Raw genomic sequence first — 16483 nt, 5'->3', positions numbered from 1 at the left:
TTGAAAGAATCCACGATCTCCTCCTGAAAGAGATCCCCAAAGGAAAACTCCTAGGAATATTGTAGCCAAATTCCAGAGTTCCCAGGTCAAGGAGAAAATATTACAAGCTGCCAGAAAGAAACAATTCAAGTCTGTGGAAACACAATCAGGATAACACAAGATTTAGCAGCTTCTACATTAAAGGACTGCAGGGCATGGAATATAATATTCCAGAGGGCAAAGGAGATAGGATTACAACCAAGAATCACCTACCCAAAAAAAAACTGAGTATAATCCTTCAGGGGAAAAAATGGTCATTCAGTGAAATAGAGGACTTTCAAGCATTCTTGATGAAAAGACCAGAGCTGAATAGAAAATTTGACTTTCAAATACAAGACTCAAGTGGAACATGAAGAGGTAAACAGGAAAGAGAAATCATAAGAGACTTATTAAGGTTGAACTGTTTACATTCCTGCATGGAAAGATGATATTTATAACTCATGAGACCTTTGTCAGTATTAGGGTAGTAGGAAAGGGAAAAATTATATGTATGTATGTATGTATAGATAGATAGAGTGCACAGGGTGAGTTGAAGATTAAGGGGTCATATCTGGAGAATAAAATTAAGGGATGAGAGAGGATTATACTCAGAGAAGAAGAAAGGGAGAGGTAGAATGGGGTAAATTATCTCACAAAAAAAACAGAAAAGAAAAGTCTCTTACAGTGGAGGGGAAACAGGGGAAGGTGAGAGGGAATGAGTGAATCTTATTCTCATAGGATTTGGCTTAAGGAGGGAATAACATACACATTCAATTGGGTATGGAAATCTGTCTTACCCTATAGGAAAATAGGGGGAGAAGGAGACAAGAGAGCAGGGGGATGATAGAGAGGAGGGCAGATTGGGAAAGGGGTAATCAGAAGCAAATACTTCTGAGGAGGGACAGGGTCAAAAGAAAGAATAGAATAAATGGGGGGGCATGATAGGATTAAGGGAAATAGAGTTAGTTTTTCACAACATGTCTACTATGGAAGTGTTTTGCATAACTGCACATGTATAACCTATATTGAGTTGCTTGCCTTTTCAATGAGGGTGGGTGGGGAGGGAGGAAGGGAGAAAATTTGGAATCCAAAGTTTTAAAAACATGTTTAAAAAAAATGTTTTCACGTGCAACTGGGAAATAAGAAATACAGGAAATGGGGTAAAGAAGTCTATCCTGCCCTACAGAAAAATAGAAGGGGAAGGGGATAAGAGAAGGGGGGGGAGATAGAAGAGAGGGCAGACTAGGGGAAGGGTATTCAGAATGCATGCCATCTTGGGGTGGGGGGAGGGGCAAGATGGGGCGAAAATTTGGAACTCAAAATCTTGTAGAAGTAAATGCTGAAAACTAAAAAAACCCCAAAACTCAGTAAACATTCGTATCATGAATGTACTCAGCTCTAACTTTTGGTGAGGTTTAGTAATTTGCCTAGAGTCACATAGTTTATGTCTCAGACAGGGTTCAAATCCAGATCTTCTTAACTCCAAGACTAATATTTACCCACTGAACAACCTAGTTGCCTGTTCTAGTTTACAGAATGGATTACCATAACTATACCCACAACTTTTTTCCATCAATAGTTTGGGCATTTTTTACAACTGGAGTTTATCTTTAAACAGCCACTGGAGAAGATAAGCAAAAATGTATTATTTTACAACTCATAATGTTTAGCTGGGTAAAACATAGGTCCACAATGCATAATGCCTCCTCTTCTATCATTCAGTTACTGGCACCTCCTTGAGGAAGAGAAGAATTGATGAGGGGGAGAATGGAGTGTGAAAAGAACATTTTGTAAGGAGGTGAAGGAAAGGAGAATGAATGCCATATGATTTGCTCCCTGACTCAGACTAAGATTTAACATACAATGCACTCCAAACCAGTAACCTTTTGACAAGTTTTTCTGTATGGGTACCCCTTGGGGAAATGAAATAAATGTCATATCCACTTTGTTTTTTAGACATAACTAAACAAGCTACAAGAACAGAATGAATCTCATGTTTCAAAAAATTCAGGCAAACAAAAGATATCTTAATTCAGGCACCTAAAAGTTTTCCACAAAAACAGCTAAAATAAGCAGCTTTGGTCAGATTTTACCAATAGAACTTTTCTCAAGATCATTATGAAAGTAAAAACTTCACTGTCTTCGATTTCTCTAGCATTTTTATTTGTGTAAGAAACTAAATCTTACTGATAATCAACATTCACTTTATCAGAGAGAGAAGATAGCACTACTACAATTGTTTAATATAAATGCTTTAAAAAAATTAAGAAAAAAAAATTCTTATTCTTGTAAAAATAGGAGATCTGGACCAAAATACAATTTTTGGATTGTAAAAGATAAGGACTGGGCCTGTGATTTCATTGGCATAAGAAAATCCCACGTAAGGAAGCTTCTTCTACCAAAGCAGATCCATGTTTCTTTGCAACTTTTTTTTGGGGGGGGCAAATTCTTTGCAACTTGCAAATAGCATTAGAGAGTGGCCTAGGACAAAGGAAGGTCGTGACTTGCCTAGAGTCACATAACTAATATATGTCAAAGGTAAGACTGGAATCCAGGTCTTAATGGCTTCAAGGAAGGCCCTCTATCCACTATGCTCTGTGGTCTTGCTGTGAGTTATAAAAAAAACATATAATTTTGAGTTGCTGCTATTATTACTTTTAATGGCTCATTTTAAAATGAGTGCTTTACAGGGGGTAAGGTGTTTTCCTCACCTTATAGGTGAGGTAGATACTGCCTTTGTTACCAAAGCCAGGGGTCACTGGCATATTAACAAAGGATAATACCACACAATAATCCAAAGGATTAGTAGAGTTTCAAGCATCAGTGATATGGTAACACACACACACAAAAGATAGATTTTCATCTTAAAGCAGGCTCGTTGCAATTCTATGGTCCATTATTATTAGTGTCAAATTTTTCTTTTTGAATTATATCTTACAAGTCCAAACTCTCATACTTAGATGAAATACATGAACTGTGAATTCATTATGTACAAATGGATCTCATGGTAATGTCACAGTGAGAGTGTCTTTTAAAACATCAATAGCAAAATCCCCATGTAACATTAACTCAGCAATAGCTGTAATTGGCATGATATATTTGGGTGATAACTATAAAAGTGGCTAGGTTAATGATCAGCTTAGCATTTTTTCACTTAGGTATTGAACAGGTTTAGCTCTGTCTGCCCTGTCATAATCAACATTTTTGTAAATAATTTTAATGAAAACTTAGTAGAGTTTATCAGCTCTTTAGATTTATAAATGAATGGGAAAATGTATTAAATGCTTTCAAAATTAATGAGTTTAGATATTGGAGTACATGTCAGAATTGAGATTAAAAATAATCTCAAGAGCTGAAATATTAGACTGAAACCAGCAGTCTGATACGTACAGTTAAAAATATCAACTGAACAATGACATGACAGGGGATTTCTGGGTTAGCTGTAGTTTGTATGAAAAAACATGTTTTTTTTCTTAAAAAAAGTTATCTAAACAATGAATATGAGCCAAAATTATAATCTAGCTGTGAAAGATGGTAACACAAACTTAGGCTGCAGAAACAGAACAGTGTACAGATCATAATTTTTCTTGTGTTCTTTGACAGGGTTAATTCCATCTACAATATTACATTCAAATTTAGAAGAATATTGATAAACTTCAGATTTCTCATAAGAGAGCATCTAGAGATAATAAGGTATTTAGAAATCATGCCACAAAGTATGGTTGATGGAATTGGGTATGTTTATGTTGGAGAAGATAAAACTAATAAAAGACTTGATATATGTTTTTAAACATTTGAAGGGTTGTCCTTGTATTAGGGAGATTGCTAGAGGTAGAAGTGATCAAGGCCCCACTTTCCCCACTATTTAGTAGCAAATGCTTTATAAATTGGTGGCTTTGTGGTTAGCCAGTGGCCATAACATAGAACTGAAAGACAGTACATATCTGTAACCAAAGCCATTGAAAGATACTAGAATTACAAATAGCCAGGCCATGAACAGCAAAGTTACCAGCATGCCTGCTGGTTTTCCATCTTTCCACACCACCACTCCTTACTCCCAAATAATGTCCTTATTTAGTGTTTAGAGTTCCTAAATGCTATATCAATCGGTACCCCTCTCCCCATGAAATAGAGTAGCAAAATGTCCTTCTAGTTTTTCCCTTATATTAATTCCTAAGTTTTGAGGAATGAGGGAAGAAGGAAACAAACCTTTATTAAGTGCCTACTAAGTACCAGGCACTATGCTAAGCACCTTACAAATATTATTTAATTTGATCCTCACAACAATCCTGGAAGGTAGGTGCTATTATTATCCCTATTTTACAGTTAAAGAAACTGAGGCAAATAGGATTAGGAACACATAGTCAGTTAGTATCTGAGGCTGGATTTGAACTCAGGTCTTCCCGACTCCAGGCCCAGTGTTCTATTTCTGTGCCATCTAGCTGCTTCTGTAAAAATAGGCCGTGTTTAGCATTGACAAGTGCAGTTTTCCACACCGAAGCATCTTGTATTTGTGAAGGGTAAAGAAAAGAGTTAGAAGAGGGAGAACGCATCGTTTGTTGCTCAATATGGTCAAATTCTATCCAATAGACAGAAATTACATAATGAAAGATTTCAGTTCAACATGAGCCAGAGTTTTCTGACAATTAGAGCTATTGAATACCTTGCCTAAGAATATATGGAGCTTCCTGTTGCTAGTGGTATTCAGACAGAAGCTAAATGAACCAAATGGCAGAACTGTTATAAAGGGAATGCCTGTCCTGTTGTAGGAAGGTGGGCTGGATGACCTATAAGGTCTCATCCAACTCACATAGCATTTTTTTAAATTTGTTTTTGCTAGGCAGTGGGGTTAAGTGACTTGCCCAGGATCACACAGCTAGTAAGTGTCAAGTGTCTGATCTGAGACCGGATTTGAACTCAGGTCCTCCTGACTCCAGGGCCACTGCTGTATCCACTGTGCCACCCAGCTGCCCCTACATAGCATTTTTATACTCATATAATATCAAGTACTGGAGAAATTAAAAGTGGGTGTACGTGTGTGCCCACGCAGGAGTTTTATTTAAGAAGGTATGCATTACTTTGTTTTGAAGGAGGAGAGAGTGATATGGAGAGATGAAACACTCACCCATGGCTTTTTAACAAGCCTTCATGTTAAATCGGATAACATCTACGAAGAGGCATATCTGCTGTGTGCTGTCAACCCTATTCATTCTAAAAGAACCTATATCAAAGAAGAAATCTGTTGTTGCTTTCATTAAGTAAATCAGAGGCTCTGGAAGGTAGAACTACATCACTCTTTCCACCCTCCCACTCCATGGTTTTCTCATCATTCCTCTTTCATCAAGTCATCCCTTCATTCAAAAAAAGTTCCAGCCATTTCAGAAAGGAAGAGTGATCACAGTATTTTAGCGGCCCGTTTGAGAATTTAATCCAGTTTGCCTCAACTCAACAAGCATTTATTGAGTACCTGTGCTGCACCAGGCACTCTGTGAGCTGCTGGGGAGACAAAGACAAAATATGAAAGTCCCTGCATTGGGGAGCTTGTGTTCTACCGAACTGATCTGTCTCTCACCTGAGAAAATGAAGGACAGAAAGTGGAGGGAAACTAATAGGGCAGAGCAGCAGAGGATAAGGTGGGATGTTGGGTGGGAATTCGTTAGGGTTCTCAGAGCCTACTGATAAGTCTCATATAATTCTAGTCTTGTTAGTGCCATGGGAATGAACTTTGAAACTCTGGATGAGAGTGGGGAGAAGGAGGCAAAATCTCCTCATTCTATGTCAGTTTGAATAAATATTGTGCAAAAAAAGAAAATTCTATCCAATGACATGAGTTGCATCTGTGTCTCCGCTCATGCAGCCTCTCCCCCCTAAATGTATTCCCTTTTATACTTTCTCTAATCAATTCCTTCCTATCTTTTAAGGCCTGGCATAGAACACCCCTTTTCTAGGAGCTTTCCCTGACTTCTCTGGCCATCAAGAATCTCTGACTCTATAAATTCCTTCTGCACCTAAATGTTGTTGTTCACTTGTTTCAGTCATGTCCAACTCTTTATCATCCCATTTGTGGTTTTCTTGGTAAAGATAATGAAGTGGTTTGATGCTTCTTTCTCCAGCTCATTTTACAGATGAGGAAAGTGAAGTAAAGATAGTTAAGTGACTTGCCCAAGGTCACACAGCAAATAAGGGCAGATGCAAACTCAGGTCTTCCTGACTCTAGGCATGGCACTCTATCTACTATGCCACCACGGCACTTAAAATCTGTACCAAAAATTCAACACAACACTCACTGTCTTGTTTACTGTTATTCTCTGTTTGAGTCTTCTGTCTAACTAGGCTCCTAGTATGATCATATCTTTGTCTTTCATATCTTCTGTAGCACCTCACATGGAATTGTACTCATAACAGGTGTTCAAGAAATACACAAGTGGTTGAGAACACAAGGCTCTCTTTTAGTTAATCAAGGAATACAGTTTGCAAAACGAGAGAAAGTAAGAAAGTGTATGTAGTTTAGTGGATAATGCACCTCATCATATGGGTTTCATTTTCAGTCCTGACACTGTCCTATTGTGTTGTCTGTGAGGATAATTCTATCATATTACCACTACCAATGACTCATTTATTTATCACTCTAAGTAGTTTCCCTAATACATTTCTATGACGTTGGTCTGTACAAAACTAATTATCTCCAAACTGAGGGGCAGGGAAGTTAAGTATGTTGCTTAAGGTCACACAATTAATAAGTATTAGGTTCAAGGTCATTCTACTCAACCATATATCTGATTTAAGCAGAATCTACGCAAAAATGGCCAAATCATGAAGAATCACAAAAACCTGAGTAAGTTTCATTTTCTATAGCCTGTCTAGGAGATAGAGTCATAAGGAGAACTATGAAGCACTTGTCCCATTATTTACATGGTTTAGGATGGTCCTCCTAATGATATGTTGGTACTAGTAAAATTGATCATATTCAGTATATCTCAACCTTACCCTTGAACAAATTTCACAATACGAAATGTCAATTATATGGATATAGTCATTGACGAAGGCATCAGCGATATAAAACTAACCAAAAAGGTTGCCATAGAGATAGGCCACTTTGAGTTTGTGATGCTCTCAACTGCTATGTAACGGGATGAATAAAAAAAAATAAGATTTGTATAAAAATAGTCGTGCAGATAAATTAGTAGTAAACCACACAGTGCAAACATGACAACGCGAGTGTTCAGTTCACTGATCCTGATCCTTCTGGGCAGGTTGGAAAGGTAGCTAGTCTTTGGTGTTGCAAGCTGATGGTTAATCATCATCCCAAGATTCCTGGATTCAGCATGTCTATATGTCAATACTTAGATTTAGCTTTTAAAATCCTTCACACTCTGAACCCAATCTATCTGACTAACTTTATTTTCTATTATTTCCTATCCTCTGTGGTCCGGTTAAATTGGGATGGGAATAAGCATTTATATAGCACCTAGTGCATGCCAGGCACTGTGCTAAATGCTTTGCAAATATTATTGTCTTTGATCCACACAACCACCCTGGGTTGCTGTTCTTATTCTCATTTTATAGTTGAATAAACTTTTACAAGCAGAAAATTGATCTTCTTGCTATTTTTCACACATGAGACTCCCTCTTCTACCTTAGCAATGACTGTCCTCCATCCTCGGAATGCATTCTCAACTTGCCTCTGCCTCTTCAATGTCTTGTATCCATCAAAATTCTACATAAGTGACACCTTGTACATGAAGCTTTTCCTGAGTCTACAAAAGCTAATGCTGCTCCCTTAATTTCTCTTGTATTTATGTATATTTACATATACATGTTGTCTCCTCAACGTAATCTTTTCACTTTAATTTTTAAAATAAATTCTGTTTTTCAATGGTCAAAAATCAATTTTCTTTTTCTCTCACATCCCCTTCATAGCCGTTGGAAAGAAAAAAATATTTTTAAACAAATATTCCTAGTTAAGTAAACAAATTCTTATGTTGGTCATATCTAAAAAAAGGTATGTGTAAATCTGCACCCATGACCTCTCTTTCAGGAGGTAGGAAGATTAAGGGAGATGGAAAAGACATCTGCATTGTTATATATCACCTGACAATAATAATAATAATAATAGCTAATATTATATAATAATAGCTAACATATGATGCTTATTATGTGCCAGGCACTGTGCTCAGCACTTTACAATTATTTCATTTAATGCTTACAACAACCCTAGGAGGTAGATGCTATGATTATCCCCATTTTATAGATGAGGAAACTGAGGAACACAGGTTATGTGACTTGCCAGGGTTACATAGCTTCTAAGTGTCTGAGGCCAAATCTGAACTTAGGTTACTGTGCCACCTAGTTGCTGCCCCTTCAAAAGACAAAAGTCTTATACTGGCCCAAGTTAAAAGTGCTACTAGGCAGTGCAATGTACTTTCCAGATAGCTATTAAGAAAATGGAGAAATCACAGAAAGGGGAGTTATTATGTTTGACACCACAGAGAGTTCAAGTAGCCTTATGAATTTATTCCCCTTCAAATCCCACAGACATTTCCTATCCCAAGAATTCAAAAAATGGTGCTTCAGTAAAGGGAAGTTTTCTTCATTTCACAAACTCTCTGGCATTCTAGACTGGCACCATAACTCCTTTCTCAGTGGGTAAATGTGGCAGAGAGTCAAGGACAGAAAAAAACCCCATAGTTTGTAAGACATTTTGTTTCATTTAAAAAAAAAAAGACTTTATCCAGTGTTTTTAGCCACATTCTATCCTCCTCTGGAAATATCATAGACTATACATAATTTATAGGCTACAGGAAACCAAAAAAACTTAAGTGCTGATGAATCCTGAGTGACCTCAATTCCATCAGCCTGGGTTTGGGGAAAAGACAATCCAATATCGAGGTATTGCTATGCATGCTTGTGAAAGGAAGAAAGAAGACAGAATTTGTCTATATTTCACTATGGTTCTGTTGTAAACCAGAAATAATTCCTTCTTGGGGATGAACTCATTCTATTTTATCACAGAATAGAAACAAGAACATCAGGCCTTTTTCTTTATACTTCAGCATACTTAGGATATCTGATGTGCTGATAAAACAAAGAAAGGTCTTACATATAATCATGGCCTGTTTGTTCCACTATATATCAATAAATGAAATTTGAAGAATGAAACCGTCAACAGTGGCAGGTGCTTAACCAGTCCATGTTCTTTCCTTGGGCATCAGCTTCTGGTTTAGTCAATGTTTCATATTGTTTATTTGTTTTGGCTTAATGGGGTTAAGTGACTTGCCCAGGGTCACACAGCTAGTAAGTGTCTAGTGTTTGGTCTGAGGTCAGATTTGAACTCAGGGCCTCCTGACTTCAGGGCCAGTGCTCTATCCACTGTGCCACCTGGCTGCCCCTCAATGTTTCATATTGTACAACCAAAATATTCAATGTCAATTTATAGCCAGTCCTTGAAAATTTGCTAATCTTTAAAACACAAAGAGATTCCTTTCCAAACTGAAAATCACTAAGCTTTTGTGCCTGTTTTGACTCTCACGAATACACAATTGTAGAGAATCAGACACCAGTTGAATTTTACCAGACACTCACTCTCTCTCTCTCTCTCTCTCTCTCTCTCTCTCTCTCTCTCTCTCTCTCTCTCTCCTCCCCCTCCCTCCCTCCCCCCTTTTCTCAGCAAACCTCAGCTCCAGGAATATTAAGTGGCTTATCTTAAGCTTGAACTTGTTGGCAAACATGTTGGGTAGTCATACTCCCATTTAACATCACCATTTCCAAATATACAAATTTCATGTAATTAGTAACCATGACAACCTCTGTTGACTATACATGTCACTCCACTTTATAGCTATGAGATTTCCTTCCCAGAATACATTTGGTATGGATCCAGAGACACCAACTTGTGATTCTATGGGAGGTCAGGGCTAAGCTTTTCTTTACTTTCTCTTTCCTATCAGGCTGGTACAGGCAGATGCAGGAAAGGTTCCATTTAGCTGACTCCCTCTTTCCTTCCTCTTAGGCAGGAATAGTCATTGTCCCTGACTCTGACTTTTTCTATGATGAGACCACAGCACCACTAGAGAGTTCATGATGCATTAGGAATATGCCCTTTACTGGCAGAGGCAGCAGCAGCAAAAGTCCAAACACAGATTCCTGCCCTTTTATAAATGGAGTGCCTGAAGCATGAGTCTATGAGAGAAAGACATCTGTAGAGCTTTCTTAGAAAGTACCTATTTTCTCTCCCAAATGAGATCAAAGAATGTCAGAGTCGGAAGAGACCTTAGAATATAAATAATTTTTTAAACCAACTGCCTCATTCTATACGTGAGGAAGCGTGATATATTGCATTATAACTAATTACGTGGAGAAGCTCATTGAATAGTAGAAAGGGTCCTGGGGGGAAGAGCTGGGTTCAAGTTCTGCCTCAGCCACATACTGGCTCTATATTCTTGGGCATATCACATTAACTGTTAAGTGCCCAGGCAGTTCTATAAGATGATCAATTGCCTAGTAAGTACTTTAGGTGTGGGGGTTTTATCACTAGAAGTTTCCTCAATGAAGTCATGGGTCAAAAAGCAAGCAAACAACCAAAAAACCTGACCGTATACATAAAAAAAAAAAGAAGTCCTTCCAGCTAAAGCCTCAATTATTTAAATGATTGTTGAGTGACTCTTGATCCTTAGGGGTCCACCCATTATGCTGGAGACTCTTGTCATAGTCTTTTGTTATTACATGGATATTCATGAAGTACTCAGGCTATCTGTTATTGTTATTATTATCATTTTTGCTCTTGCTACATGGCTGGTCCGCCTCATTATCCAATCATATCTTTCAAAACATTTCTTGCATTAAAGTCATCACTGATAATATACTGCAGCTAACTTATGCCCACTATCTATCTCCCCATTGTCCTTTGAGTCACCTGCAAGGTGTTAGTTCTTTTGAAAATGATGATGTCCTAGAATTTGCAGTCTTATAGGATTGCTGGAAGAAATGGGTGGGTTTTCACTTCAAAGACTGCCTTGGGTTCACTGAATATGCTGTGGTATTTGGCCTGCTTTTTTGTCTTATTCAGTTAAGGATAGAGCTCATTGTCCATCTACAATGCCTGGCCTGGATTACTGCAATGGTGGAGCAGCTCAATGAAATCTCTACAGAACTGCCTATTGTAGTCTGTAAAATGGGCATTCTTCATCTGCTTTTTCCTGTATAGATTACCAAGCTAAGCTCTTTAGAGTAGTTACTGATCTCATTTAGGATTGTCTGTTATATTTTGAAACTATTCAATGCACAACAGTATGTAAAAGAATGAGGAATACTGTATTCATACTGCAGTTTACAAATCCCAACTCCCTCCCCTTACAGGACATTTAAAAATAAATTCTTAAAATGTATTTCTTTAAATCACTTCAATACCTAAAATTTATCTTAAAAAATCTTACAATAACTGCTATAACAATTGTATATATTAGAAATTAATAACTTATTATCTTAGAATCCTTAGCTTTCTTCAAACCTCAGGTCAGATACCACTTCCTCTGGGAAGCCTTCCTAGACCTCTGCAATCATAAATCTTCTCTGCCTCCCCTACTTACCTTGTTTTTTCTTTAATGTTGTACGTGGTCTATGCAGCAGTACAACATAGGCTTCCGGAGGAAAGCAATTGTTTCATTCTAATCTTTGTATGTCTACCACACAATATTTTTATGGCAGGCACTCAATAATATGTTTATTGAAATAAATTATTAAATTAAACAGATACTAATCTTCAGCTATCTTGAGTTTTCTATGTAGATTTCCTGATAAATTCACAAAAAAAAATAACAAATCAAATCTACTCATACCTCTGCAAGTAGGTGGTGATGTCCAGGTTCCATTTCCCAAGCAGACGCTTCTGAGGGAACCTTCCAACATATATCCACTATAGCAGGAGTAGGTTATCAGGTCTCCGTACTGGTAATGTATACCACGAGCAATTGCATTTTCAACATGAGCTGGAGGTCCACAAGAGATCTCTGAATTAAGCAAAAGAGCCAGTTATAGGTACATGTACTACAAGGCCAACTGATAAGTTATTTGCAGTGTCCATGGAAACATTTTGATGTTTTGTTACTATTCTACAAAGTGACATGTTAATATATTATCTGTACAGGTTTGTTTGTTTTTTTCAAAATGAGGTTTAAAGACTCAGCTGTCTCTCAAGGGTTGGAAGTCAGCTTTATAAATCTATGGAATTTAAGGAATTAAGAATTAATATGTGTATTCCACTAATAGGACTGGCTGAGACAGCTCTGTCTATGGGGATTGGCTTGTACAATTGTACCTATGGAACAAACAGCATCACCGTGTTGAATGTTCATAATTGATTCCTCTTTAACACATGATACCTATCATAGGACTGTGCAGCTTGTCACTCAATGAGCAGGTTAACACATGGGGTTATGCGGGTGAGGTTGTGAATAACAAGGAGAAATTTTTCACATTACATTTTATAAATGAATATATTTTAATGCCGTAAAATTTTACTTTAATTAGGGGTGTCCTGGTATATGTTTAACAACTACACCACTGAAAGAAACGAATGCATGGCATTTAAAAGTTTAATCTGTATTATTATCATTTTCTCCAAAATTTTCTTCGGTCTAAACAATCAACCAAACAGTAAATCAAGCCATGATTTGTATCCTTTTCCGATTCCTGAGGTATTAATGCTCACACTAAAAATGTAACAATCTGCTTGGGCGAGCCAGCGTAAGCCAACTCCAATATACCACTGACTACAAATCGCGCAAGACTGTGATCTGTCAAGAATTAAAAATCAGGATCACTCCAAGGGCAGTGGAGAGGTTCACGGCAGGATTAAAAAGGCTGCAACACATAACAAAAGTAACTAGGAAGAAGAATCACAGCATAAGATGTTAATAAGGAAATATCATATTGAAAAAGAAATGTGATAGCTTTAGAGGGAACATTCTGCCAACTTGATTTTCCTACTTAAACCTTTGCATGTCTCTTTGAGAAGTTGCAGGTTGTGTTTTCACGAGACAAATGAGCAGGACTTCAGGTGGATTCACAGGTGTAATTTCAGTAATAGATCCTTGCTGTCCTTCATTCCCATCACCCATTTGTTACTTTAGATCACACTGCGCTAGAGTTATTTGTGCAGCTGTCTTATTACGCTTACTAGTATGTAAGTTCCTTCTTTGGCCACTGCACCTGGCAATGCCTTGCACACAATAGATGCTCATATAATTGAGAGTTGGAGAGGACATCAGAGATTATCTGGGCCCAGTCCCCCCTTTTCAAGAGATGAGGACACTGAGGCACAGAAAAGGAAAGGGACTTGGCCACAGTCACACCACCTAGTAAACCCTTATGTGAGGGATGAGCCTAAGTGTTGTGGGGAGACAAAAACATATAAAACTCAGGCTCAATCCTCAAAGAGCATACAGTCTAGCTGGAGAGACGAGAGATAAGATAGGAAGATGTGAGAAGTATAGAAGGGTTAAATAAGTGTGCAAGACAAACATTAACGGAAGTGTCAAAGGGCAAAACTGCTGCTAAACTGTGACTTCTAGAATACTTCCTCTCATGATACATCCAAAGTGGTTTGTTGGCTATGCCATTATCTAGAATGAGAAACATTTTAAATTGATAAGAGAGTATGTGGAGCTGGATACATTTTGTTTTGTTTTCCCCAGACATTTCTTTTAAATTTCTGAACTTAAACATCAAATAAAATGAATGTCTTCACATAAAGAAGTAAAATTAAAAAGATTATTATATAAGAAACCTCAAATCTATATTATGTATATATATATATATATATTTCCTTTTAAATATATTATATATTCAGCAAGTAGCAAAGCTGTCTTGCTTGTCTGTCTTTCCTCCTGGCTTTCCCTTATGTTCTTTATTATGTGTTTAAAAAAATATTCAATGATTCCTTCCTGCTATTTTCCCCTCTTTCCTTCTTCCTTTCCTTTCTTTCTTCCAATTGATAGCCCTACTCCCAATTAAAAAAAAAAAGAAAAAACTTCTAACTCATATGCTTACTCAAGCAAAAAAAACCCCTCTTATTTCTGGGTACATTTTGAAATTTTATTTTCTTTAGTCTTTGAATCTGGCATAGAATATCATAACCGGAAAGGTCCTTGGAGATTGGCTAGTCTAGTAATTCCTAATTTGTGGGTTGTGGACCCCTCAGAGGCTACGGAGCATGGCATCTATAAATAAACAGATATGTATTTGATAGATTAAAAGTCATACACACATTATTCTTTTCTGAGTGTGTGGAGATGCATTTCTGATGAATAAAATACAAATTCATTTAAAGGCATTACTAATTCATAGTAGGATTTGTGTTCTATATTTTCTCAACTAACTTATCATCATGTGAATGTCCTTAAATCTTTTTTTAGACAATGTAATCAGGTAATATATTAAGAAAGAGTCCACACGCTTGTAATGACTGGGGACCATCGCTCTAGTCTAAATCTATGATTTTATGTTAGATAACTGAAGCACAGTGACAGGGAGTGTCCGATGCTTTTCCTTAGAATTTTCAAGATTGACAAGGCAAGCATTGGTTGACATCATAAAACAGGTATAAGGACTGGACCTGTAATTTCAGTTGCATAGGAACCCAAGGTGAGGAAATTCCTTCTACCAATTCAGATTGGTACAACACACAGTTTTGTTGTAGTTGTTCATCCTCTGTTCTCAAAGAGGACTGATGACATCAGGAGGGTGATGTCTTGACTTGCAAGTGAAATGGATTTAAGTGAAGCAGAGCTGTGCAAAGTCATCATCCCCACTAGTTCCTTCAGAGTCATCAGGAGTGGCAATACATAGGTCAGGGTTTTAGCCAGGAAGATCTGGGTTCAAGTCCCACCTCTGACACCTACTGGCTGTGGGACCCTGGGCAAAGTTAACTGAATCGCCCAGGGTCCCACAGTGGGCGGGTGGGCCCTCCTCCCCATTCACTACACAATGCTGCCTCTCTTCTATAAAAGGCCATTGCTGAAACAAAATCTATAACTAGGTTATGGGATTTGACAAAGTCACATGACATTGGGAATACAGGCTATGATAGATTTAATTAGATTCCATCAGTACACTTACTTTCACATTTGGCACTTGTTGGCGTCCAGGTCTCATCAGGGTTACAGGTGATAACAGCTTGGCCCTGTAGCAGATAGCCTTCTCGGCACCTGATAGATACATTCTGACCAACATAAAATTCCTTCTCGGAAAGAAGAGCATTCTCAGGGATCACAAAAGGTACAGGACAGGGATTTGCTGTTAAAAAAAAAAGGAAGAAAAAACCCCTTTTATTGTATTTTTTTCCTATTAATTTCCTTTATTTTCCTGTCCTCTCTTTCTTGCTATATGATTTATGATTTTCATTTCAAAGTATCTTGTATTTAAAATATAGATTATGAAAGATAATTATAATATTAAATTGCATGTGTAAGATGTAGGTAACTCAGCTGCAGAAAAACCAGGATTTGAAACCACCAAACTGTACAATCCACACGAGTGAATCAGGTGCTTGAAACTGGTGACAAATTGAATGCCCTTTTGAAGATCTAGATCCCATATTATGATAGATCTATAGCTGGGTATGATCTCAGAGGCCATCGAGTTCAACTTCCACATTTTACAGATGAGGAAACTGAGGCCCAGACTGGTTAAATGACTTGCCCAGGATCATACCTAATGTATTTGGGGCAGGATATGAATTCTGGTTTTCCTGCCTTCAAATCCAGTGCTCTATCCATGTCTTTCAACATTTTAAAAGCGTCTTAGTTTCCATCTTTAAAAAAAAATCAATGGAAAAGGAAAATCATAGGATCTCAGATTTAGAACTGGAAGGAATTACAGAGGCTTAGGGAAGTTAAGGGACATCTTCAAGGTCACACTGGTAGTAAGTAGGATTTGAACCCAAGCCCTCTGACTCCAAACCCCAGACTCTCTGCACTGCACCACACCAAATCCCATATGAGTGGCCTTAGGAGTTTTATCAGGCAAGAATATAAGAATCATGCATGTAATTTTAGAAATCATTTCATCTCCTTCCACCCTTTTAGAAATCACAGGTTCATGGCATCACAGGATCAAAGACAGAAACCAGGAACCATCTCACGGGTCACTTGGTCCAATCCTTTCATTTTAAAGTTGAGGAAACTGAAACCCACAGAGGTGAAGTCCTTTCTAAAGTAGTTAGTGGGCAGCTAGATGGTGCAGTGGATAGAGTGTTGAGCCTGGAGTCAGGAAGACTCATCTTCATGAGTTCAAATCTGGCCTCAGCCACTTACTAGCTGTGTGACCCTGGGCAAGTCACTTAACCCTGTTTGCCTCCATTTCCTCATCTGTAAAATAAGCTAGAATAGGAAATGGCAAACTTCTCCAGTATCCTTACCAAGAAAACCCCAAATGGGGTCATGAAGAGTCAGACACAACTAAAAAATGA

The 16483-nt window shown here is 37.7% G+C and overlaps 1 protein-coding gene and 1 long non-coding RNA gene across 6 annotated transcripts in view; one reads left to right on the top strand and one right to left on the bottom strand.

Annotated features, from left to right (window-relative positions):
* SVEP1 (sushi, von Willebrand factor type A, EGF and pentraxin domain containing 1) overlaps nt 1–16483 on the bottom strand; it is a 317149-nt gene that overhangs the window by 18168 nt on the left and 282498 nt on the right. Inside the window, 2 exon segments of the mRNA XM_021001765.2 lie at nt 11853–12023; nt 15133–15309. Of these exon segments, the coding sequence (XP_020857424.1) occupies nt 11853–12023; nt 15133–15309 (348 nt within the window).
* LOC144456835 (uncharacterized) overlaps nt 1–16483 on the top strand; it is a 301200-nt gene that overhangs the window by 176549 nt on the left and 108168 nt on the right. The window lies entirely within an intron of this gene.

The sequence above is a fragment of the Phascolarctos cinereus genome, unplaced genomic scaffold, assembly GCF_003287225.1.
Source record: "Phascolarctos cinereus isolate Bilbo 61053 unplaced genomic scaffold, phaCin_HiC Scaffold_4;HRSCAF=312, whole genome shotgun sequence".
NCBI lineage: Eukaryota > Metazoa > Chordata > Mammalia > Diprotodontia > Phascolarctidae > Phascolarctos > Phascolarctos cinereus.
Note: the sequence above shows the minus strand (reverse complement) of the source record. Positions and strands in the feature narration are given on the sequence as shown.